Source organism: Sarcophilus harrisii, chromosome 2 (genome assembly GCF_902635505.1).
Source record: "Sarcophilus harrisii chromosome 2, mSarHar1.11, whole genome shotgun sequence".
Classification (NCBI taxonomy): Eukaryota; Metazoa; Chordata; class Mammalia; order Dasyuromorphia; family Dasyuridae; genus Sarcophilus; species Sarcophilus harrisii.
In genome coordinates, this window is record NC_045427.1 from 381993188 (window position 1) to 382018194 (window position 25007).

General features: G+C 36.2%; 2 protein-coding genes across 2 annotated transcripts in view; one reads left to right on the forward strand and one right to left on the reverse strand.

The window, feature by feature from the left end:
* Positions 1 to 9105: 9105 nt before the first annotated feature.
* Positions 9106 to 18391, reverse strand: TIGD6 (tigger transposable element derived 6). The gene is made up of 2 exons (XM_003756706.4): positions 18082 to 18391; positions 9106 to 16753 (listed from the first exon to the last, which is right to left on the reverse strand). The coding sequence occupies exon 2, from the start codon at positions 16666 to 16668 to the stop codon at positions 15091 to 15093; it is 1578 nt and encodes a 525-aa protein (XP_003756754.1). The 5' UTR covers positions 16669 to 16753; positions 18082 to 18391; the 3' UTR covers positions 9106 to 15090.
* Positions 18392 to 18796: 405 nt separating this feature from the next.
* HMGXB3 (HMG-box containing 3) overlaps positions 18797 to 25007 on the forward strand; it is a 53638-nt gene continuing 47427 nt past the window's right edge. Inside the window, exons 1-2 of the mRNA XM_031953506.1 lie at positions 18797 to 18936; positions 23801 to 23939. Of these exons, the coding sequence (XP_031809366.1) occupies positions 23803 to 23939 (137 nt within the window). The 5' untranslated portion in view covers positions 18797 to 18936; positions 23801 to 23802. The remainder of the gene's footprint in view (positions 18937 to 23800; positions 23940 to 25007) is intronic.

Below are 25007 nucleotides of genomic sequence, written 5' to 3' on the forward strand. Positions count from 1 at the left end.
CCCTTCTGGTCCTAAAATCTATGATATTTCTCTAGTTATCTGGTAACACACCTTTAAAAAAAATTTTTTTGACCAAAGGGTACAATCTTAACTGAGTCAAATATTTAATTGCCTATAACATATGAGGTAATGCTTGTTTTCCTGTCCCTCCCTCCCTATCTCTTCTAGGTATGATGCTAATTCAAGCTATGAGGAGAAAAACATAACCCACAAGTTTTAAACATTTCTATAATGTTAATATTCTGAAAAATCATCCTTCAATATGACTTTAAGGTTGGTTTGCAAAAGGGAATATTTAATAAGTCTTCTTTGGAATTAATTCTCATAGTATTTCAGCAAAAGAGCCATACAGATGATCTTTTTTTGATAAAAGTCATATTCTGAAGTGGTAACTATAATATAGCAAACAGTGTTGCTATATATATTTTTTTTTTGGGGGGGGGGAATATTCACTCTCTTCCTACCCCCCCCCTTCCAATGATGCCAATAATGAACTTATTTAGGCATGAACTAATATAGCATCTTGTGGGAACTTTCATTTGCCCTATGAGTGACTAATAAATTAATGATGACCACAATGGTTCTTTATTGGTAAGATCTCTTAAACATGATTATGTCACCATTTTAAACAACACAATGTTAAGTTTTCTAAGTAAAAATAATAAAGCATATAAATTGATGGTCTTCCCTATTTAAAAATTATCACTAGATACATGTTCTTGCCTCTCTCTTGAAAGGCAAGAACATGTATCTAGTGATAATTTTTTAAAAATGTATAGCATTGTGTTTGACCCATTTATTGGGTAAATAAAAGATCCCATATCTCAGGAATAGCCAATTCCTTCTGGGAAAGTAAAATCTTCCAATACAGTTATTTCTTAAACAGATGAACTTAGAGGGAGAAGATTTTGATAGACTGCACTTTTTTGTATGTGCAAAAGCCAAGTACTTCCTTAGAAAGAATGAGATGTACTTTAAAAGCACATTTATAAAAAAAAGACAATAGTTTTTTCAGTGGAATTTTGGTAAAGTTATTAGAAAATGTCACAAATTACCTTGATATGAAAAAAATTTTATATGTCTTTGCTGGGGGGAAGGAGGGAGAGGATAATTTTGTTCCATGGTGACTGACTAGAGCATTTCTCAATATTACAGATTAAATTTTAATTAGAAAAAAATTGGATGTCAGTGTTTCAGATCCATTGATCCATGTCATGATGTACACTGAACAGTTATTCTTTTAAATGTTTTTATTTAATATACTGAAGAATAAGTTTTCAGGAGAATATTAATATTATGGAAATGTTTAAAACTTCATGTTTTTCTTCTCATAGTTTTTTTCTTACTATTTTTCTTAGGTTATATTCAGTGCACTATGAGTACACAAAACATATCAACACTTGTTTTGTTACTAAAGGGAAAATAAAAAATGTAAATGGCAAAAGAAGAAAAATATCTTTTTTTTTTTTTTGGCTGAGGCAACTGGGGTTAAGTGAGTTGCCCAGGGTCACACAGCTAGTTTCTGAGGCCAGATTTGAACTCAAGTCTTCCTGACTTCAGGGCTGGTACTCTATCCACTATACCAACTAGCTGCCCCAGAAAAATATTTCTTAACTAAATTATTTCTCTGATGCATGTGAATGCAGTAGGATTCTGAAGTTAGGTAGTTTAGGAAGAACACACGCTAAGAAGTAATTTTTAATCAGGAAAAAATGGCAACCAAAATGTATTTTAATTCAGTTCTTGAAATAAGTATATGGGATCTTAGATTTAAAAACTTAATTTTAGGGGCTGTTAAGACTGTAATATTACACTTAGTTGCTTACACTTTTGGCACTATAAATATAATTGGATACTGTGTATCCTGCGATTTATAAAATGAATTTATATCTAATGAATGAATTTAAATGCATTATTGAGTGCTTATTCTGTATCAGGAATGATAAAACAAACCAAAAAACCAAGATTGATCTTACATTTCTTAAAGAGCTATGTGAATTACAAGGAGTCAATAGGATAATGGTGTTTGAAAAATAAACCAACACCACCACATTTTACCTCAAGGTTCCTTTTGCCTCACTCAGTTTCCATGCATCTGAATTTACATACCCAACAAAGTGAAAAAAGAATGAAATAAGTTAATTTCTCCTTTACAAATATAGGAAAATTTATCAGAATTAGTCTAGACTTATGATTTCATTAATATAGGAAATTCCCTCTCAATGTAGACTGGCAATTCATATATAACTTTATCTTAGTGACCTGGGGCATGGCCCCATTTATCATTAAAAATTTGACAGAAGTTGTTTAAATGTGTTTAAATGTCATTGTTTAGAATAAAGTAGACCCACTACATGTTGTGACAGAATTTTAATTTGCATGGCTAGTTGTTGCTAATGTTTACAGTGTTTCTCTAAGCTTCTAAATACAAAGAAAATAAGCCCTTAGCCCTTGGATCCCTCAAATTCAGATTTAAATAGTGACTTCCACCCATCACATGCTATCTCAATGGAAGTGAAACTAAGAGCAGATAATGATTATAAAGAACTTGGGCTGATTTCTTACTGCAGCAAATCCAGTACAGCAAAATTTCACCTATGTTTATGCATGTATAGCAGCATGTCTAGTTAATCAGTCAATAGTTTTCAGCATGGAACCAAGTCCTGAAATTACAAACTCTATCAAGCAGAAAAGCAGCCCCTCCCTCTCAAGGAACTGACAACACATAAAAATAATATACGGAGGTGGGACAAGAGATGAAGGTGCCCAGCATAGTAAAGAAAATCCACAGCCTGAAGAAGAGCCTGGAGAGAATTAAAGATGGCATTCTCCTTAAAATGGAGGTTCTAGGAGAAACAGTAATTGGAGGGAAAGACCCCGAGATGAAAGGTACTTCCAGTGTGTGAAGTACAGGAACGGAATGAGCGTTTTAGATTGAAGAAATTTCTGCCAAAACAGCAAGAAAAACAATGAGCAAATTAGCAAAACTAGGAGATCTAGTTTCAAATCTTATTTCAAACACAGATCTGGGACCACATCACCTTCCTATCCTATAAGTTCTAATGGCTTCCTATTTTCAAGATCAGATATAAAATATTTTTTCAGCTTTTAAAAAGCCCTTCACTATTAAAGCTCCTTTCTACCATTCTAGTCTTGCACTTTATTCTCTGTATTTTACTGTTCAAAAACACCAAGATTGTTTGCTGTTCCTTGTACAAGACATTTCAGCTTCCAATTCAGAATTATCAATGGTTATCCTCCATGTCTGGAATGCTTTTCTTCCTCATTTCTCATCTTCTGGTTTTCCTCCAGTCCCAGCTAAAATCCTGCATTTTAAATTTTCCCATGTCCCTACTCAATGCTATTGATTTCTGAAGTTATCTTCCATTTACTCTAAATATCTCATATGCACACAGTTTGCATGTTACTTCTTTTATTAGAATGATTTTACCTTCTTTTATATCCCTTGGGCTTACTTAGATTAGCACTGGGCAAACAGTAAGTATTTAATCAATGTTTAACTCGACTAATTTTTCCTATTTCAAAGGAAAGAAAATCATTACTATCAATGGGGATAATACTAAATGAAGTTTAATATCATCATTATTTTAGAAAGCAATGACTACTAAAGTTTCAAAGTCTGCAAAAATGTTTACTTTCCACTTGAACAGCTTTTAGTTCTCATTCATATACACACATACATTCTCCAGGACTTTATCCCTGATAAACTTCATCTTCTTTGTCCATCATTCTAGTTTCTTAATCTATTGGGATCCTAATTATTTTATGCAAAAATTTAATGCTTTCTAGATTTGTGTCCACAGATATGATAAACATGCTCTTCTATCTCTACATTTAAAAACTTCCTTTCAGTGCTCAACACTGATTATCCTACCATAAACTTTTAATTGGATGTAAGATGTGAGGCATGGATCTAAAACTCTTCTTCTTCCATTCATCCAATTTTCCCTACAGTTTTTATTGAATTTCATTCCCCACTTTTTTTTTTTTTAATAGATTTCTCACACACTAACTCTTGTACATTAGATTGCATTTCTGGATTCTCTTCCATTCCACTGATCTGTTTGTGTGTGGTGTGTGTGGTGTGTGTGTGTATGTGTGTATACTTTTTTTCCCAGTATGTGTATGTGTACTTTTTTTTTCCCAGTGCCAGTTTTTGGAATTACTGGAGAGCTTTTTGTTTTAAACTAAACCAATAATTTCATTGGGGCAGCTAGGTGTTAGAGAGGATATTATTCCAGGCCTGGAATCAGGAATACTCACGTCCCCAAGTTCAAATCTAGCCTAGAAAACTGTGTGATTGTGGACAAGTCACTGTTTGCCTCAATTTTCTCCTGTGTAAAATGAGCTGGAGAAGGAAATGGCAAACCACTCCAGTATTTGCTAAGAAAAAACCAAATGGGATCACAGACATAACTGAAAAATGAACAGTTTTAGGGAGAGTTGCTTGGGCCACTGAAGACCAAGTGACTTAATGAAGGATCATGCCCCCCAAATGAATTAGAGGTGGAACTTGAGCTCAGATCTTCCTAGGATTGGCTCTCTATTTACTATACTAAGCTGCCTCATATAATATATATATGTGTATATATATATATATATATATATATATATATATATCTTTTAAAATATGCTAGCCCTTCACCATTTTATTTTGCATAGTTCTCATTTTCAAAATATATAATTTTCAACATTTACCCATGCAAAATCATCTGTTCCAAATTTTTCTTCCTCCCTTTCCTCCACTCCTCTCCCCTAGACAGCAAGTAATTCAATGTTAAATATGTTGCATAGTTCTTGATATTATTTCGTTATAACATTATTGAGTTTCATGAAATAAATTCTATTGGTCAACTATCAAATATTAATTTTTGGTATTTTGTTGAATTGTATTGAACATATAATTTGATTTGGGTTTCATTTTTAAACTATATTTGCTGGTCAGTTCTATGCTTTCTGTCAAAATTAACTTGAAGTCCTTATGTGTCTTTTTTATATGTTTTAGATTAGTGACCAAATAGTTGGTATATTTTTGTCATAATAAATGGTATTGCACTATAGTTTGTCTTTTTTTTTGTTGTTGGTGATATATAGAAATGCAAATTACTTTTGCTAAAGTATTTTTTCAGGTGTTTTTCTTGAAGATTTTTAGTTTTCTAGAGATTTTACCATGTCACTTACAAATAAGAGATATTTTCATTTCTTTACTGACAATGCATTTTTTTCATGCCTTATTAGTATGGATATTTCTAAAACTTTGTCACATAAAGATAAAATTAGATAGCCCTTGACTTATTGTGTCTAGTGGGAATACTTTTAATGTTTCATTGTTGTATATAATATTAGCTTATGATTTTAAATGTATATATTAAGGAAAGTTTGGTACTATAATATTTTTAGTGAGTTGGGTTTGTTTGTTTTTCACGTATATGAATGTTTCATTTTGCCAAAAGCCTTCTTTTCATCTAATCATGATGTAAACTTTTTTTCAGCTTGATATTTGTTCTGCTTAATAATTAACATTAATAATTAAAATTCTATTAGGGTGAACTTTCTTTCATGTATGGGATGTTCTTTCTGTAAATATTTTATTTTCTGTATGTATATTTATGATAAAAATCTCATTACTGGGTTTCCCTCCCCAGCCTGTTCATTGCTTTAAGTGGAAAAATATGTTTGCCTTAGAGAAGGAAAGTGATATTCATATTTCTGTTTGGTAGATTCCCTTATGAATTTGTGATCCTGATGCTTTGGGGTATTAGTAGGGCAACTCTTTAATGGCCTCTTTGATTTCTTCTCTGAAATTAGTGTAGGAAACTCAGAATTTTTTCACTTTCATTGTTATTAGTGACTTGGTGATTTTTTTAAAAATTAGTTTTCCTACTTCAGATCTGTTGATCATTTCAAAACCAGCCTTTTATTTTTAATTACTTTCTTTTCAGTTTCATTACCAGCTATCATCTTTTATCTTTTTTTGTTGAAGACTTTTGTTTATTATTTTTTTAGTTTTTCAAGTTAAGACATGGCTTTTAAATTTCTTATTGATACATTTATAGTAAATTTGCTCCCAAATACTACTTTGGCTGAATCCCTTAAATTTTGGTTTGTACAGTAGTTTTATGTCTATTATTGTTTTTACAGTTTTCTTTTTCTGCAACAAATTATTAAATCATTTTTTAGTTTGTGGGCCTACCCCTAATAATGCATGTCATTATTTTCTAACTTTATTGTATTATGATTGTTAATTATGCCCTATAAAATCTCTGCTTTTTTATATTATCTTTTGATTTCTTCATCTGTAAAGTGATGAGGTAACCCCAAAGATCCCTTCAAGCTCTGAAATGACAAATTTGTACATGTGTTTGTATATTAATATATAGATATCTATATGTGTAAATTCACATATATATTCATAGAAAAACATATAAAGTACTATTTTTTTTCTGAGATCTTTTCATATACTATTAAATTTAGTTTGTTTATTGGTCACCTCATCCCTGTAATTTCTTCTTTTTTGCTGATTTGTCATATTCAGATGGCCAAGCATACCTTTAGAAAGCAATAAACATTGCAAAATTGAGGTTTTTCCAAAATTATTAGGTTCATATATGTTTAAAATGCTAAATTTTGAATCAAACTCTCAATTTAAATCTGTGGACCTCTGGATTAAATGTATATTCTCTAAATAACAGATTGTTAATTCATTCCATAATCTTTTTTTTTTCTTTTTATTGAAATGTTTCTTCAATTTGTTTTGTACTCTTCTTTGCTTCTTTTTTGGGGTTCTTCTCTTTAAAAAGGAGATTGTCTCCCTTTAAACCTTTTTTCCCTTGCTATTGTGGCTATAATCTCTTCCTATCCCAACACACATACCAGTTTTCATCTGAAAAATAAACATGTTTTATCAAAGGAGGAAAGCAGATAGTTCTACATGAGTTTTTGTGATGACCACACTAGCACTCAGGATACCCCAGAATCAGCTGGAGTCAGGATAACCAAAAGTCTTTAGTCTTTATTCTTGGTCTTTAGATTCAGGATTGAACAGGATGGAAGCAGAATCTCCACGACCACCTTCTTCCTTGTCTACCACAAAGAGAGACTCTGGCTTGTCTTACTCTACCCCCTAGTCCCTCCTACAATCCTCTGTATACACCAACATTGAGCCAGCACAGGATAGTGGAAAGGACCATTTTCCAAGCATATGCCCATAGAGTATTGTCTAATCAGTAGTTAGCCTCAAGTGCTTGGCAATCCTGACCTCAGTGCATCGACTCAATAGTTTCAGCTCTCTCCAAGTTTTAAATTGCTTGATCCCCTAATTTTTAAGCACAATAAAGACTGAAAGAACTTCCAATTGGATTTTTGGTAAGTAATGCCAATAAAAAAGTTAACAAGTTAATGGGATCTTTTTACTCTAACTGTAAGGTGCTTACTGTCCACACAACTATTATCATACAATTTATTCTTTAATCAGCCTAAAGCTGATTTCCTCTGTTTTATCATTATATTAAGCCACTTAATGAGCAGTATGCAGGAATCTGTGCTGATTCCTTCCTTATCTTCACTTATCCTTAAGGAATCTGTATACTAGTTGGGGAAATAGGACATATGAATAATGCATAATCAAAGAAAATAGCACATTAAATGTCAAATGTAGACTGCATGCTACAAAGGAGAAATAAACTGAGATTTTCTAGAAGAGAACTGAAGTGAACCTCAAAAAGACACTATCTTTTTAGGAAAGTGAAGAGCTATAGGGAAGGCATTCCCAGCAAAGAGAATTGGCTGAGTTAACAAAATGGAGAAGGGAATCTTTACATGGAACAGTTGTTCAGTTTCATAATAAACAGCAGCAGAATACCCACAGAAGAGAATTAGAATCTTCCTTCACAAGGATCATATGATATGAAAAAATGTTAGGGTTGGAAGGGATCTCAGAGTATAGTAAATCTAACCCCTAATTGTGTGGGAATTTCCTCTATCACATTCCCATCATTATCCAGCCTCTGGAAACTTTCAATATTTGAAACTCATGGTCAGCTGTAATGGTTAATAAGTTAAATCTGCCTAACTTTCTAAGCAGTGAGGCTAATTGTGGCCTCAGGGGCCAAACACAAGGTGAGTAAGTCCTTCAAGCACTTTTCCTAAAACTTTTAAGTCTTATCTTCTTCAAAGTAAAAAAATATATATTTTTTCCTTATGATAAGCTTAAATGAGTGCTTAACAGTAACACTATGCCCAGAGTCTGGGCAGGAGGAGTAGTGCAGGGGTGAAAGGAACTACAACAACCTCACACAATCAGCTTTCAGAAAGGTGACTGTGAAGATGAAAGATAAAAAAGTGCTTTATAACAAGATACTTCCTGAATTAAACCTTTCTCACTTCTGTATAGCCAATAGAATTTGTTTTGTTAACTACAAAGTTTTAGATAGGAAGACTTCCATAGTAAAAAGAGGATATAATGTAGTCTGGTTTCTTGGCTTTTGTTTGTAAAGCCACAGAAATAACAAATTTTATCTCTAATTTAAAGTAGTTTTCATATAAATATATGACCAAAAAATGTTAAAACTAAATTTAGTCAGTTCTGATGGAAGTGGCTATCTTTGGCTATGAGAGGATCCAAATCAGTTCCAATTAATCAGCGATGAACTGAACCAGCTACACCCAGTGAAAGAACACTGGGAAATGAGTGTGGACCACAACAAAGCATTTGCACTTTTTCTGTTGTTGTTTGCTTGCATTTTTGTTTTCTTCCCAGGTTTTTTTACCTTTCTAAATCCAATTTTTCTTGTGCAACAAGATAACTGTATAAATATGTATACATAAATTGCCTGCCATCTAGAGGAGGTAGTTGAGGAAAGGAGGGGAAAAGTTGGAACATAAGTTTTTTCAAGGGTCGTTGTTGAAAAATTACCCATGAATATGTTTTGTCAATAAAAAGCTATAATAAAAAAAATCTACTAAAAAAAATCCAAAAACCTAAATTCAGCAAAACATTCCCTTGTGGAAATATTTATTTTCCCTAAAATTGTGAAATACACTTGAAAAGAGAGGTGGTCCAGAAAATGACACAGACAAGCAATGCAGCTTTGTTACTACTGTATTAAGTATAAAATACATTTTTAAAAGCTAGATAATAAAAGTACAAAGTTTCACATACTTTTTCTTCTTTGCACATTGAAATGTTCATGTTCTTATTTGGAAATTCATAAAAAATACACTTGGAACCAAGCAATTTTTTTTTTCAGTATGAATTAAAGTTGAATTCTAAAATCTATTATTTCACTTCTTAGAAGTCAATCTACCATCAAGAGATGTAGATAAGAGACCTGTCTGCTGTTTTTTTCTCCAGAACCTTGTAGTACGTCAAAGATGTATATCAGAGCAACAACTGTTCAAGTTTTAATCTTTCTGCTTTTCACTATATGCTGCTCCCAGAAACCATAAATTCATAATGACAATGTAAGATAGTGCATTTTACCATTTTACTACTCAAGCAACTTTATGTGGCATTCTAAACAAAGCAAAATGCTTTGAAACAGGAAAACCTCATGTCTTCAGGGTTGGAGAGACTGAAAGGAATGGATAACATTGGAAGATGATGGATGTTAAATTTTGCATTCTGTAACAGCTGGTATTCATGTACATTAGATTTGAGGTCTCTACTTATAACCTCTTTTGACTGCCAATAGAATTTTAAACTTTTCTTTATTGGTGGTATTGGATTTTTAAACAGAGGGCAAAAATTATAGGAACCTACAAAATACTATATGTTCCTCTTATTCTTTTGCATTCATAGATAAAGCCCTTCCATAAGGCCCTTGGAGCATATGAAACATCCATGGCCTAGTTGGAACTTCTCTTCTTCCAGTTTGTTACAAAGTGGTGAAAGATATTCAACAGGTGTAAAATGTAAATGTAATATGTGATGCTGCTCCTGCATTTCTGAAGAGTCAGTGTATTTTTTGCAAATGCCAGAGATGACATAAAAACCTTGGGTTAATTTTTACACTTTTCACTTAATTCTTTAAAAACATAGGGAAAATTTCTTTAACTTAACAGCCCATTATTAAGTCCAACTCCCCATTAGTAAGCTCAATGACCATATTCAGTTTAATCAATATTAAATGATCATATAAAAGGTATATGGAGGAGACCTATGTGCTAGATGCTGGGTATATAAAGAAGAAAAAAAAAGATAGTCTGTTTTTAAGGGATAAGTTGGAGGAACAAAAGTAGAGTACAAGGTAGCTAGCTAGTGATAAGGATAATGAATTAGTTTAGATGAAGCGCTATAAGAAATATAAATACTTGACAGCATCAAGGACCTAGAAAAATTTCAAATGATAGAAAGGGGTGACACAGAATGGCCAGCATATGGGTGTGGCAGTACTCACCAACATTTCCCATTCCACTTTTTACTTAAGGGGTCATGGAGGAACTGATGCTTTTAACCTATTAAGGAAAAGAAAACCGGGGAGGATGGAACAGGGCGGGATTGATAGCTGTCTTCAAGTATGTAAAAGGTCATATGAAAGAGGGATTAGATTTGTTTTGTTTGACCCTAAAATATAGAACTAGGCCCAAATGGCAGAAGCTGTGGAAGAAAGCTAAGGGAAGAACAAAGAGCTGTGCCAAAAAGTAATGGACTGCTTTGGGAGAATAATGAGATTTCATCACCTATCAGGAATGCTATTAGAAAGAATAATAAATATTCGGCTACAGGTTAAGACTATATTGCCTCTGCCCTCCCTTCTGAGATTCTGATTATAAGATTATGGGAGGGATTAATAGTGTCAAATGCTACAGACAAATTACAAGAATTGGATTGAAAAAAGACTTTTTTGGCATTTAATAATTTAAAAGAGACTTTGGGGAGAACAGATTCAGTAGAGCTAAAAAGAAAACCAGATTATAGTAGAGTGGAGGTAGTCAATCAGTATAAGCAACTTTCTACAAGTTAAGCATGAAAGAGAAGAGAATTAGGATTGACACTTGGTGAGGCACCGGCAAATTGAGCTCAACAAGGAGAGTAAGAATCAAGTAATGATGGATAGATTGGTTAAAGAGGTTGGCCTTCACAGAAATTGAATCAATATTTTTTCTGAAAAAGAAGAAAAGGAGAAAATGGAGGAGAGGGGCTGAGAAAGTTCAAGATGTGGACATGCACAACTGAAGATTTTGACAGTTGTACTCTCATCTCTTTGATAAAGTTGGGGTGGGAGAACAGGATAATTGCTAGTTGGAGGATTAAGAGGCAAAGATTTAAAACAGTTATTAGGAATGAGAACATTCCATTTAGGGGTCTTTTCTGATTTAACACAAGTTAGATTTAACACAAGCCAGAACTATATTGGAGACATTTTGAAAATCTAAATGTATTATGTCCATTTACTACCAAAAACTACTGAACTTTGTTTTGCTATTTCTCCATCATCTACACACTTATTTTTTCTCTTCAAATACCCTGGATTAATTAGACAATCATGATTTCTATACTGTTTCCCTCCATTTCCTAAGGACTTCCTATCCCCCAATAGTTTTAGAATACCACAAGAAGGTTCAAGATGCCACTGAAGATTGAGGTTTGAGGCCTAGGGAGCAGGACTCTTATCAGGAATATCTTTATTCAAGAATTGTATTCAGAAAAAAGCCAAAATCAGAACCTGGGATATCAATTGTGGAGCTAACAGGCCAGAGACAGGTCAAAGAAGGGGATCAACAAAATCTAAGAGGCACAGTTGGCAATGGTTCAATATGGAAATCATTTGGCAAAACTGTTTTCTCAACCCACGTACTCACTACTTTGCATTAGGAAATATGGGTAGGTCAAATTATGAACTGCCTTCAAGAATATAAAAAGCATTTACACTAACCTACCTACCACTCCCTTTCCTTAATTTCCTATACTTCTATTTTGGCAATGGCCAATTACAAAGAGACTGAAACTATAAATTCCTATCTGCAAAAATGCCCTTAATATACTCTATTTTCAGTCATCCTAGTATTCTTTAGGTCTCACAAGCTTGCTTGATGGGGAAATAACTCATTAGCCTATAAGCTACCAGGTCCCCTCACTTAAGCAGCTCACAAATTTCTTGGCATAAAACATGCTTATAAAGACACATTATACACTCTCATCAACACTTTCCCAATTTTATCCTTCTAAATTCTTGGACATCTGTAATATAGTCCTGATGATTTATCTAATGTCACATATTTGTCCTATGGATTTGTTTTGACATTGAAATTCATGAGAGAGGACCTAGATGTACACAGTTAAAAGCGGATTGTCTTAGTTATCTTCAAGTTAATAACTTCAAGCACAATTTGAATTGTAAGCTTTATTTAACCCCATTTACTGTTCTTAGGCCTGTGAACTGTGATTCCTCTTCCTTCCAGGAACAATCTATTGATTTTAAATTAAGTTTTTTAATCTTCTCATAGAATGAATAAACATCTGTTTCCCCTTTGCAAAGATTTTGACCCCTTATGGAATTCTATTCATCCCCCAGAACTGCTCCCTAACTATAAGAGAAAAAGTAATGAATCGGGGACTAAATCAACTTGATTATTTTACCTTGATATGTTATATCCTGTAACGACCATTATGAAAGTAGTTATAACTCCTGAGAATGTAGTGGCTTATATGTAAGAATGTTTTCTTAATATTTCACTAAATCTCAAAGAAATTTCTTGCCATTATTATTACATGGTACAAGGACCAAATTTTAACTATTAAAAAAGGATGTGGTTTGGACACAATTTATGTATCTATCAATCAATTTATTAAGTGCCTACTATATGCCCAGTACTGTGGTAGGCATTACTGACTATACCAAAAAAAAAAAAAAAAATTATAATACAAGGTCTCCATCCTTGATGGACTACAAGATTTAGTTGAAGACAGAACTAGAAAACAGAACAGTTAAGAGAAAAATTGTATGGCAATGACAAGTATATTGTAAATCCAAAAGAGACAAATCAAAGTAGACTTCAAGTAATTGGGAGATTGAGGATAAAGGGACTGAGCTAAAACTTTCAGAATGGATAAACCACGACTAAGACAAAGATGATGTCTTCAATAATAATTAAAGATAGGCAGCTTTAAGAGTGGTATTAAGGAGAAAATATAGTCTGGTCTATCTAGAATTGGAGCATGTTGGGATAAGAGTCGGCTAAATTATGGAATTTGAGGCATTTGCATTTTATTTTGTAGGCAAAGAGGTATCATTGTAGCTTTTCAAGCAGAGAAAGGGACATGCTACCTGCAGTATTTTGGAAAAATATGGCAGCAGTGTACAGGACGGATTAGAATGGGAATGAAAGAGGAAGGTGTCAGGAAGACCATATAGGCTATTGCAAGTATAAGGTACTGTAGGTCTTTATTCAGCTTGTGTGTGCATGAAAATAGAAAGTAAGTGGTGAAACCTAGAGACCTTTCAGAAGAAGAAATGACAAGAGTTGGTGACATCTTGACAGGTAGAAGGAAGATGCAGATCATTTTGCTTTCTTGGCCTAAACTGGTTGAAAATTCAAAAATATGCATTCGCTTTATTAATATAGTTATATTTGTGTTGAATAAAAATATGTAGAATACGTAAATTTTGTATTTCTTAGTTAAAGCAGTATCTATTTTTTTGGTGAGGGAGGTTCTCCTAATACATCATGGCAAAAATATTCTCCAATCTCTATGGCTCACCTGACCAAAAGGAGACAGTTATTCCACCCTCCACTCCCCATCCCCAATGACTTTACAAGTTCCAGCTTTGGAAAATAACCAAACATTTAGCAGTCTTGAAGTATCCAAAAATTCATCTGAAAAAATAGCAAAATTTACCACCACCTCAAAAGTACCTTCTGATTGATTTGTACCTAAAAATAAAAGCTACATTATTCTGACTTCTGATTACTATTAGGTTAGGAATACAAAATAAATAAATAAATAAATGAAATAAAAAATAAGGTGTTTGTTTTGGGTTGGGTTATTATTATTTTTTTTTTGATAGGAAGAAAATCTTTAGTTGAATGTTTCTAATATCTGTTTTTTTTTTTTTTAAACCTTGAATTAAAACAAATCTAACTTAGCAGATTACCACAAAGGGCAATAACAGAAAAAGAATGGCATTTCATTACTTTAGTCTCTCCCCGATGAGTGGGCAATGCAGATTGTTAATATTATCATGTGGAACTGATTCTGAATTACCTACAGATATGGCATAGGATCTCAAATCAGGGTAGAACCAAACATGTTTATTCTATTCATATGCATACTCTCACTCCTGTATCTTTTTAATCTCCATCCTGGTCAAAAGTATAGTAGATGAACATTAGAAAACCTCACTCTACTATTTCTATGGATCTGTTTTTCTACTGTCTCTGAGCTCTGACAATTCCTTAATATAGAATTGTTCCATAAACTTTAACTAACTTCTATATTAATTATGAAAATATGTTCTAAATACATCCTACCTCATCTCTCTATTAGTGATAAAACTAAGTTGCACATCTCTAAAAGTCTAGAAAACATGTTACCTGCTTAAGCAATTCCTATAGGAAGTACTTCCATCATATAATTCTCTTCTGGGTATAGGATGGGAAGAGTTTGTTTTATAGAGGATAAGCAAAGTAGGAAGTAGAGGAGAGCTGTGTCAAGGGACAATTCATCAGAATAGAGGAAGACTTGCAATACTATGTAAAAATAATTGGTCCTAACTACAGCACAGTATGAGGAGGAATGTAACAAAGCTGGTCAATATTAGATGCTATCCGTGGAACAAAGTGGATTGTAAACTGAGGCAGAAATTCTAGAAGGTAGTTGCAAGTCTCAAGGATAATCTATAATGTGGTTAATCTTTCTATACTGAATTAAAAGATAATACAGTTATCAATCAAATATATCACAGAACAAATCCTGTTACAGCAAGCTTCAAGTGTCCAAACCATTTCACGGTACTGGAATGTCAATGCAATGATATTGCTTGAAATAAGTTCAAAATCTGAAAGGAACATTCTTTAGTCATGTTAGAACTATACCCTCCAACATAAAGTTGAAGTAATTTTCCCATTTTATTTTGTTTGGAGAAAATCTGTAATATTGGATTCTACAAGAGTATGTGTTACACTTGTCATTAAATATTCATCTATACCATTTAGCTGTCCAAAGACTGCATCAGGAACATCTGTACATGTAGAAAGAAATTGCCTGAGTTTTTCTACACTTGAGATAGCTTCTGCAATAGTTAGTTTTGGCTGCTCCAGCAAAGAGACACCCTCATCATCCTCACTTTCACTTTCAAGTTCTTCAGGGCTTGCACCAGCCATCATGCTTTCAACAATTTCCACATCCATTAACTCACGAGATATTAATAAATCATTGTCAGCAGTTACAAAGTCCTGAAAAGTGACTTCATTTGGAACACATGTGGCAATAGCAACTGAATTCCATAGTTTTTCAATTTCTGTATCTGGTTCATCATCATCTTCTGGATCAGTATCAGTAAATTCCATTGGAATAATGCCTGCCTTTTGCCAGCACTTTACAACTGTGGTTTGTTTAACAGACCACCATGCCCCAGCTATCATGTCAATAGCTTGTTTAATGCTGATCTTTTCTTTTTCCTCATTACTATTGAGGTTGAGAAAAATCTGCTTCAAGAGTCGACTCCGATATAAAACTTTCATGGTGTGAATTACACCAAGATTCAGTGGCTGTAAAACGGCTGTACAGTTTGATGGGAGGTAGCCAACTTGAATTCTTTCTAGACGTGGAAGCATGTTGTGTGCAGAACAATTGTCAATTAACATGAGAATTCTGCGTTCTGCTTGTTTCATCTTTGCATCAACTTTCATTAGCCACTCATTAAACAGATCTCGAGTCATCCATGCCCGCTGGTTGGCACGGTAATCACAAGGAAGTGAATGGACATTCTTAAAGCATCGGGGGGTAGGTGATTTGCCAACAATCAATGGTCTCATTTTTTCAGTTCCTGACGCATTGCAACAAAAAAGTGCAGTCAACCGTTGTCTGGCCTTCTTACCTCCTCTGCAGCAATCACCTTTAGCAGTAAGTGTATGTTGTGGCAACAACTGGAAAAACATGCCTGTTTCATCAGCATTAAAAATATCATCTGGACTGTAGTCAGCAATCAGCTTTATAATTTCACCAGCATGCCATTCATTAACTTTATCTATTCCTATACCATTCATTAATTTATCATTATCCTCTCTGCAGATTGCTTTTAAAGCAATCCCATGACGATCCCGAAATCTATTAAGCCATCCAACACTTGCTTGAAAATTGTCATAGCCTAACATATTTGCCAAATTCAATGCTTTTTTTCGAATCACTGATCCACTTACAAGAATGTTTTTTGCATGAACTTCCTGAAACCAAGCAAACACAGCCTTGTCAATGTCATCATAGAGTGCATTACGCATTCTTTTTCGTTGTGGTCCCACAGATGCTTCCTTTACCTTTTCTTCAAATTTAGCACGATCTTTTAAGAATGTGGATAATGTAGAAGGAGTGATACCAAATTCCTTTGCCACATCTCCTTTTCGTTTGCCAGAATCCACTGCTTCTACTACTTTCATTTTTTCCTCCAAAGAAAACTGTCGACGCTTTTTATTCCCCTTGTTAGCCATGTCCGCGGGATGAGGTTAAGGCCACAACTAACCAATGCTGTGTCCGTTCCTCCTCGCGTTTGCACTATGCCACAAGTATAGGAAACTGAGAAGAAAAAAGGAGGGGGCTGTCATGAACCCAAAAATATATGGTTTCCATCTAAATAACTGAGTCAGATTTTTTTAATGATAGTAAGTAATGCCAAGGAAGGTAAGGTGTATTGTGTGTGTATGAATATATGGGTGCAAGGGGTAAGAACATATAATAAATTCATTTCTAAAAATACAATGATGAGTTTTCATTACCCAGGCTGTGAATATTTTTATTTCAGTTTTTCCAAGAAAGATATTGGCTTGATCTATGAAAAACAAGTCCAGATAGTGTCAATGTTTAACAAATAAATAAAAGTACTGGAGCTTTTAGATCAATAGCAGTGGAAGCAAGAGACCAGGAAAGGTTGTCCTTTTGGCTCTGTGATTATCAGGACTGTGATTTTGAGCAAGTTACTTCAGCTCTAGAAGGCTTACGTTTCCTCATCTGTAAAATGGATTTAAACCTTTAAAATCCTCCACTGCCAGTTTTAGTGGTCTGATAGAATCAAGGAGATCCTCCTAAATTGGACCAATTTTTGAACATGGATCTGAAGATGGGTAATCCAAATTTAACTTTATTGTCCAAGAACTAGACTAGGAATTGGCCTCCAGCCAATGTGTATTGGGGATGGGTGCAGTGAGGGCGAGGATTTTGAAGATCTCTACTAAAATAGTAAAGGGACTGTGATTTATGTTGCTGGAAGGTGAAATAATGGATCCTGGAGGCATAAGATATGAGAAAGAACCATTGTACCACATACTTCATAAGACTATCGCTATGGAGTTCAAAGTGAAATAGGGGATTGTAAAGACTGGCCTTCGAGGCAGGACAGACATCAGAAACACTTGTAAAGGGAATTGTATTTCATATTCTTCTTTTCCTACACTTGTGTTTTTAAACTTTTTAAGTATTAAACTAATTTTAGTTACGGAAAAAATAAAGAATAGGAGAACAAGAAGTATAAGGCAGGCGCTATAAACCCAGTGACATCGGTCGTATATGCACAGGCAGCCCCTTACGGTGCAAAGAGCAGGAAATCTGAGTTCCAGTCCCAGGTCTGCAGCTGGCTCGTTGTGCAAATCACTCCCAGTCTCGGAACCTCTGTAACCAGCTCTAACCTACTGCGATTAAGTTACCGCCTCAGGATCAGGGAGGAGAGGGGGAAGGGTCAGTCCCCCGAGGTACAGGGGCCGGGCCTACTCTTCCTGCCTGGCCGAGCTCTAGGTGTCCCGGATCTCCCCAATCCCCGACTCGGTGGCAGCTAAGCCGCTTCTGGCGGAGAGGCCGGTTCTGTGCTTCCCCGCACGTTCACCTCCCCAGCTCCGCCCCGGCCCGGTTACCTCAGAGCCGCGAGAGTGCCGGGGAAACCGCCAGAACCGCAGGGGAGAAGTGGCCCCGGCACAACCGCCCTCCCCACCACAGGCCCCCGCAGCTTCCTCCGGCCCGCCTGGTCCTGTGTCCCGGAAGTGGTCCATCTCGTTTAGCGTCCTCCCTCCTTTCTGGCGAACAGATGCTGTCAGAGGAGCCGGGGGAAGGGCCTATGCTTTCGCTCTGCGCCGGAGCCGGCCCCTCCCACCTTCCCAACCCGAGGCATTTTTCCTGTGACTGGCTGGAAAGGGATCTCTCTGCGACTGCGCCGCTCCCTCAGCGTCACGTGCGGAGTGGCCCTCTTAGCGCGCCGGCGGCTGCTTCCGGCGCGGCGCGGTGGCCGCCGGGATCGATTTCCTTGGTGATTTGGATAGCTGCTGTGTTTGCCCCGGCTCCGACGGCCGCCCGGCTTTCTCACCTCCCTTTCACCCGATCCCCCCCGGCGGCGGTCCTGTCCGAAGGGCGGCCCTGGATTAGTTGGAGACCCCTCTCCCCTCTTCTGCCTTTCTCCCCCTTGTGTCGCGACACTCCCTCGGAGAGGGAGAGCAGGGGTGTCGCGACTCCGGCGGCGGCGGCGCGGGGCCGGGGGGAGAAGTCCCGGAGCCCCCGGGATGCGGGGGCGACCCGGCGTCTCCTCTTCCCCGCCGCCGTTGCTCCTGCTCCTGCTGCTGCTGCGACCGGACGCTGCCCCGCGCGCCGACCGCGGGAAGCGCTTATGCCCGTGTCTGGGCAGCTCGCCGGGGACTCTGCCCGCCCCGGGGCCCGGCGCCTCTGGGGATGTGACCCACGCCTCCCGCCTGCCTAGCGCCACCTCCGGGCGCTGCCAAGTAAGTGAGCCCCACGGGCCCGGAGTCCGGGCACCGCGTCCCCACTGACAGACACTCCGGAAGCCAGAGTCGTGAGAACCCACTCAGGGTCGGGAGGGAAGTCGGGATTCTGAGTTTGGGAGCTTAGACCTTTTTGAGGTGGTCTAATTAATTAAGAGGGCCTTGGCTCACGTATCGCATCTGCTGCCCCTGTGACCTTGGCAGAAGAATCATTTATCCCTGTGAGGCTTTGAAAATAAGGAGAGTGAGCCTGTAATCTCTGTGCCCTGTGCTAGTCACTGAGAAAACGAAAGATAACCATGAAGGAATCCCTGCCCAGAGGAGCTTAGGTTCTGGGAGAAAATTATAAGTAAACAGAAAGTAGCTTCAAGAGTAAGAAAGTATTCCGTGAATGGACCGGGAGAGAGTTTGAGGAGAAGGTGGAAGCCACCAGCCTGTACTTTGAAGGAAGCTGCGGGTTTTATGAGGCAGAGATGAGAGAGTGCATTGCAGACCTGAAGACCATTTATTGGAAGGCATGCAGAAGGAAGATGGAGCTTCTGTACAGGGAATAGCTAACCTGACAGACCGAATTGACTGGAATTCGTTAAGTATAACATGAAAATAAGAATAGGAAAATATGTGGGGCCGTAATGTGAAGGCCTCTGAATGCTAAATTGAGGATTTTGCATTTATCATAGATGAAATAGGGATCCACCAAAGACGAGTAGAGGATTGAATGGATCTGGCAACTGTGTGGATGCTAGATTGTCCAGGTGAAAGACTGGAAGTACTGGATAAGGAGTAAGAGGTAATTGCAGTAGTTGAGGCAAGATGTGAACCAGGTCTTGGCAACTGATTTTGTATATAAAGGTTAAGGCAGAAGGAACAATCAAGAATGATGGCAGAGTTGTGAAAGTGAGTGACTAGAGGTATGATATTGTAGTCAACAGCAATAGCACACATAGTTGTAAAAGAGATTTCTCTCCCTTTTTCTTTCTTTCTTTCTTCTTTTCTTTTCTTTTCTTTTCTTTTCTTTTCTTTTCTTTTCTTTTCTTTTCTTTTCTTTTCTTTTCTTTTCTTTTCTTTTCTTTTCTTTTCTTTTCTTTTCTTTTCTCTTTCTTTCCAGAGAGTGTATTATAATGAGTTTTGGAAATGTTGCATTTTCAGTACATATGGGATGTCCATGTGAAATTATCCAGGAATTAAGCAGTGATGTACATGTTGATGCTTTTGGATTCTGCTGAACAGAAATGAATGATGGAGATATAATGGAGATTAAAAAAAGGGCCATAGAGAATAACAGAGGACAAAGGATAAAGTCTTAGGAAATGCCTACATTTCATGAGAGGAAAATGATGATTAGATATAGAGACTGAGAAAGAATGGTTGAACAGTAAGAGGAAAACTGAGTGAAAGTAGTATCCTGTAAGCCAAGGGAGAAGATTGTTTAGGATGAGACTAGGAAGATGTTCAATTATGTCAATTGTTTCAGGAAAGTCAAGAAAAATGAGAATTAAAAGGCTTTTGATTTTGAAGTTAGGGAATTTTGAGTTTGAATTCTATTTCAAATCACTTATTACCTGTGCAGTCCCTAGCAAGTCACTTAAATTATCTGTTGTATTTCTGTTTTTTCTTTTATGAGAAGAAGCATTTGGCTAAGATAGACTCTAAGGCCCTTTCCAGCTTTAAATTTGTGAACTATTACCTAGCAATTAAGAGATCATTGATAACCTTGGAAAGAACAGTTGCAATTGAAAAGTGGGTCAGAAACTAGATGAGAAGTATTGGGAGGTGATGAATTGGAGGCAATAATTATAAACTAGTGACACCTAGAATTCTGTCTCTTGACTGTGCACTGAACTGCTTTACTATTAAGGTTTTTCTTATATTAAGCCCTTTCTGCAATTTCTGACATTATTTCTATTGCCGTCCTGGGGGACCAAGCCAGACAAGTGTAATTGTCTTCATTTTAGCAAGTATTTGTCATGTGCAAGGTGAACAAAGAGCCTCTGTCTTCAAGGAATTTGTATTCTATTGAGAAGAAACAAACTTTATTTTTTACAGATGTGTATAAAGTAATTTGAGAAGGGAGAGAATAGTAATAATGATGCAAATTGGGAAAGACTGCCCATAGAAGGTGATGCCTGAGCTAAGAAATCTAAGGATTCTAAGAAGCTGAAGAAGGAGTGCATTCCAGACATCAGGGGCAGACTAAGCAAAGGCCCAGTGCCTGAGATAGAATGCAGAACTCTAGGAATATAGCTTGTATTCCGGCTTGGCCAATATGTAGCATATGCAAAAGGATAGATAATGAAAGCATTCAGGAAGTTTAAGTGACAAAGCTGACAAGTTTGTACTTTATTCTAAAGGCAATTAATTGGAAGCCAGTGAATATTTTTAAGCAGGGTAGTAAATACCTGACCTGTAGGAGATGACAAGTAGACTGAGTCACAACCATGACTGACATTAATCAATATTCAATGCTAAAGATAAAAGGTCAAAAGTGAGACCATCCCTGTCTTCCATGGGTATATAAAATATTTGTAGAAGTTAATATGATTGTTTTATTCTTTGTGTGTGTATCCTCAGAGCTTAATGTAGGGCTTACTTAATATAGTCACTTAATAATTGCTTATTTATTGATATATACAAAGTGATGGGGGTGAGTTTGTAATAACTTAGGTAATGCAGGAGATGTCTTTTGAAGGAGGTAGCCTTTGAATTCTTGGAAGGCTCTTGTGGTTCCAAGAGGGAGAGATGTGGTGTGAGAGCATTCCTGAAATGGAGAAACCCTGTACTAAAGTATGGGGTGGGGTGGGGGGCTGGATATGAAATGTCAAGTACAAGGAAGAACGAGGGCAGGTTTTCCCTCAAGAAGAGAAGATCACAAATGTAATGGTTTACGGAAGTGGGACATCAGGACTTGACCACTGACTGGATGTGGAGAGCAGGAGAGTCACAAAATGATTGACACTGAATATTAGTTATACAAGTTAGAGGAAGGGTCAGATTTGAGGAGAAGATAATGGGTTATATATGGACACGTTGAGTTCTCTTGTTCATGATGATTCTTCAGATTCTTGGATCTCCTTCTTAACAGGTCAGTTCATCAACCATTTAAACACTTACAATCATGACCCGAGGGATACAAAGATAAAAGAGGAAACAGTTGCTTTCCTAAGAACTTATTTGGGAAACATGTACACAGAAAAATAAATACAAAATACACACAAAGTAAATACAAAGTAATTTCAGGAGAGGCAGGGAAAATATTCATAAATAGGTGGGATCAGGAGAGATCATGTAAGAAGCAGCTCTTGATCTGTACTTTGAAAGAAATAAGAAATTTCAAGATGAGAAGTAAAGAGAACATTTCAGCATTAGGAGTATTGCTTGTGCAAAGCCAATGAAAAAGAATGGTTTATGCAGGAAACCACAAATAAGTAAATCAATTTGACAAGATTGTAGAATGTTTAAGGAGTAGTAATGTGAAATATTCAGAAAGACTGGTCAGTGACAGATTATGTTTAGTTTTGAATACAGGAGATGTACTGCATTAGTGATCACACCTATGCTTTAAAACTTTCACATTGGCAGTTGTATGAATAATTGTGGTGGTAGTTTTTTTTTCACCTCTGTTGTGTAGCACAGTTCTTTAATTGTTGGTACTTAATCAATGTTGTTGAATTTGATGTGATTGAGTCATCTCTTTAATGTAAGTCTTAGGATGAAGGTAGAGAGAAAGTATGCCTGGGGGGCAATGTTCTAAGAGTGTGATATTTAACATTTCAGATAGAAATTATTCATTCAGGAACAAGTATCTATTTTATCCAAAGTTGTATAGGTGCTTGTCTCCTAGTCTTCCACTAAAAAAGGAGAGTTTTTAAAATCTGCTTCTGACAGACTTTTAGATGGAATAATAATACTTTAGTAGTTCAATCAATCATTCAGTATTTATTAGGTGTTAGCTGTGTGCCAAATTCTGTATTAAGCATTGAGAATACAAATACAAGCTACTCCCCCCTAAAAAAAGTCTCCATAAATACCCCAAACCAGATCTGTCCCTTGTCCTCTAGGAGCTTACATTCCACTGGGAAAAATATAGCACAGGGAAAGGGAACAAGATGCATGCTAGTGTAGTCCAGAATGCAGCCTTTTGGAATACTAAAAGGTGACTGACCCATTGCTTTCCTTAAATGTTGTTTCTGGGAGGTGTCTGAAGTAGATAGTACTTTCGATTGTGAAACCTAGGACTGAAGTAATCTTCTAAGATGAAGTGTTTCTGGGCCATGATGTAGAGAAGTCTAGCGTATAACCTGATACAAAACTGTTTATTGCAAAATTGAAGATTTGGTAATTCCTTCAAGGGTTTCTGTTTTTTTTGTTTTGTTTTGTTTTGTTTTGTTTTGTTTTAAATCATCATGTCTTAGAATCTTGACTAGTTCAACAAACATTTGTACTAGATGCTACAAGAGACAAGGAATAACTAGATGGCACAGTGTGGATAAAGTGGCAGCTTAAGAGTCAGGAAAACTCATCTTCCCGAGTTTAAATTTAGCCTTCGACACTTATTAGCTATATAACTCTAGGCAGGTCATTTAAACTTATTTGCCTCAGTTTCTTCATCTATAAAGTGATCAAGAGAAGAAATTGGCAGACATTCCAGTATCTTGTCAAGAAAACCCCAAATGAAGGCATGAAGATGGATATAACTGAAATGATTGAACCATAAAAAAATAAGTTATCTGCTTTGCTATCGTGCAGTCTTAAAAGTTTTATAGGTTAAATCAGGTGACATTGTTCCATCAGACTGCACTTTGTCATTTTTCTCCTTTATATACATTGTTTATCTTGTTTTTTATTTTACTTTCTGACTTTTTAGGGATGGATGCTCCATATGATGGTACTGAGGTAACTGTCGTCATGGAGGAAATTGATGATACTTATTCTTACTCCTCTCCTGGACCACCCAAGAAAAAGAAGAAATATAAAATACATGGAGAAAAGGCCAAGAAACCTAGGTAAGGTACTTCTTCTCTGATTAAGCTTTTAAGTTTCCTGATGACAGTTCTGTTTCTGAGGTGCTGTTATGTTCCTTGTCCTAAACTACCCACTTGGTTTGGGGTTTCTATAGTACAAGACTCTCACAAATCACTAAGATTTTCAGATGATAGAATTAGATTACTTCAGAGATCACTTAGGCTAACCAGAACAATTCCCATTTCCATAACTTGATAGATTATAAAGCACTTTCCTCACAAAAATCCTTGAGAATTTGGAATCAAGAAATCTTTACTTGAATTGCAACTCTAATTAATGTCTTCTAGCTATGTTAAAACTTAAACAAATCACTTAAACATTGTGAATTTCAGTTTCCAAAAGTTCTGAAGTAGGAAGAGTAATAGTGAAGCTATTTGATTGATGAAGTTGACTTGAGTGTCAGAGGAGATAGTAAGTAGAACTCTTTTAACAATAAAGAGCTTTAGAAGTGTTAACTGCTATTACCAATATTATTATTAATTGTCTTTTACTCCTTCCTGACAAATCTCACAGGCATGTTCTGTAATGCTAATGCCCAGTCTTGTCTTCCCTATTTTGAATTATTCATGGTATTAGGGTGCTATAATGATTTATTACTTATATAACAGTTTTCTGTTTAAAAGTATTTTAGAGATATCATCTTACTAGCTCCCTCTTATCCCTATTCATCCCTGTTCATCAGTGAGGAAAATGCCATTCAGAAAAGCTAGGTGATTTCTCCAAGATGACACAGCTTATAAATAGCAGAACTAGGGCTCAAATTTTTACTCCATGTCTGAGGAGTCTAGGGCCTTTCCATTAAATTATGCTTCATTAGTATTGAACAAGAGACCAGTCAGATTTTATTAGTTGTTGTCATTACATCAATCTCCCCTGTGGTTCAAGAGAATTTCCCTTAGAAAGCAGAATGTGACCAGCAGCTACCCAGTCAACAATATTTTCTTCCAGCAAAAACAAACAAACAATTAGAAAAAGGTTGAGAGGCCTCTTCTCTTTATGTCTGATTTATATGAAATTACTTTGGAAAATATAAAGTGCAATATTAGCAC

Bases quoted from the DNA above. Each gene is read 5' to 3' on its own strand.
- TIGD6 (XM_003756706.4), bottom strand. From the start codon at position 16,668: ATGGCTAACAAGGGGAATAAAAAGCGTCGACAGTTTTCTTTGGAGGAA.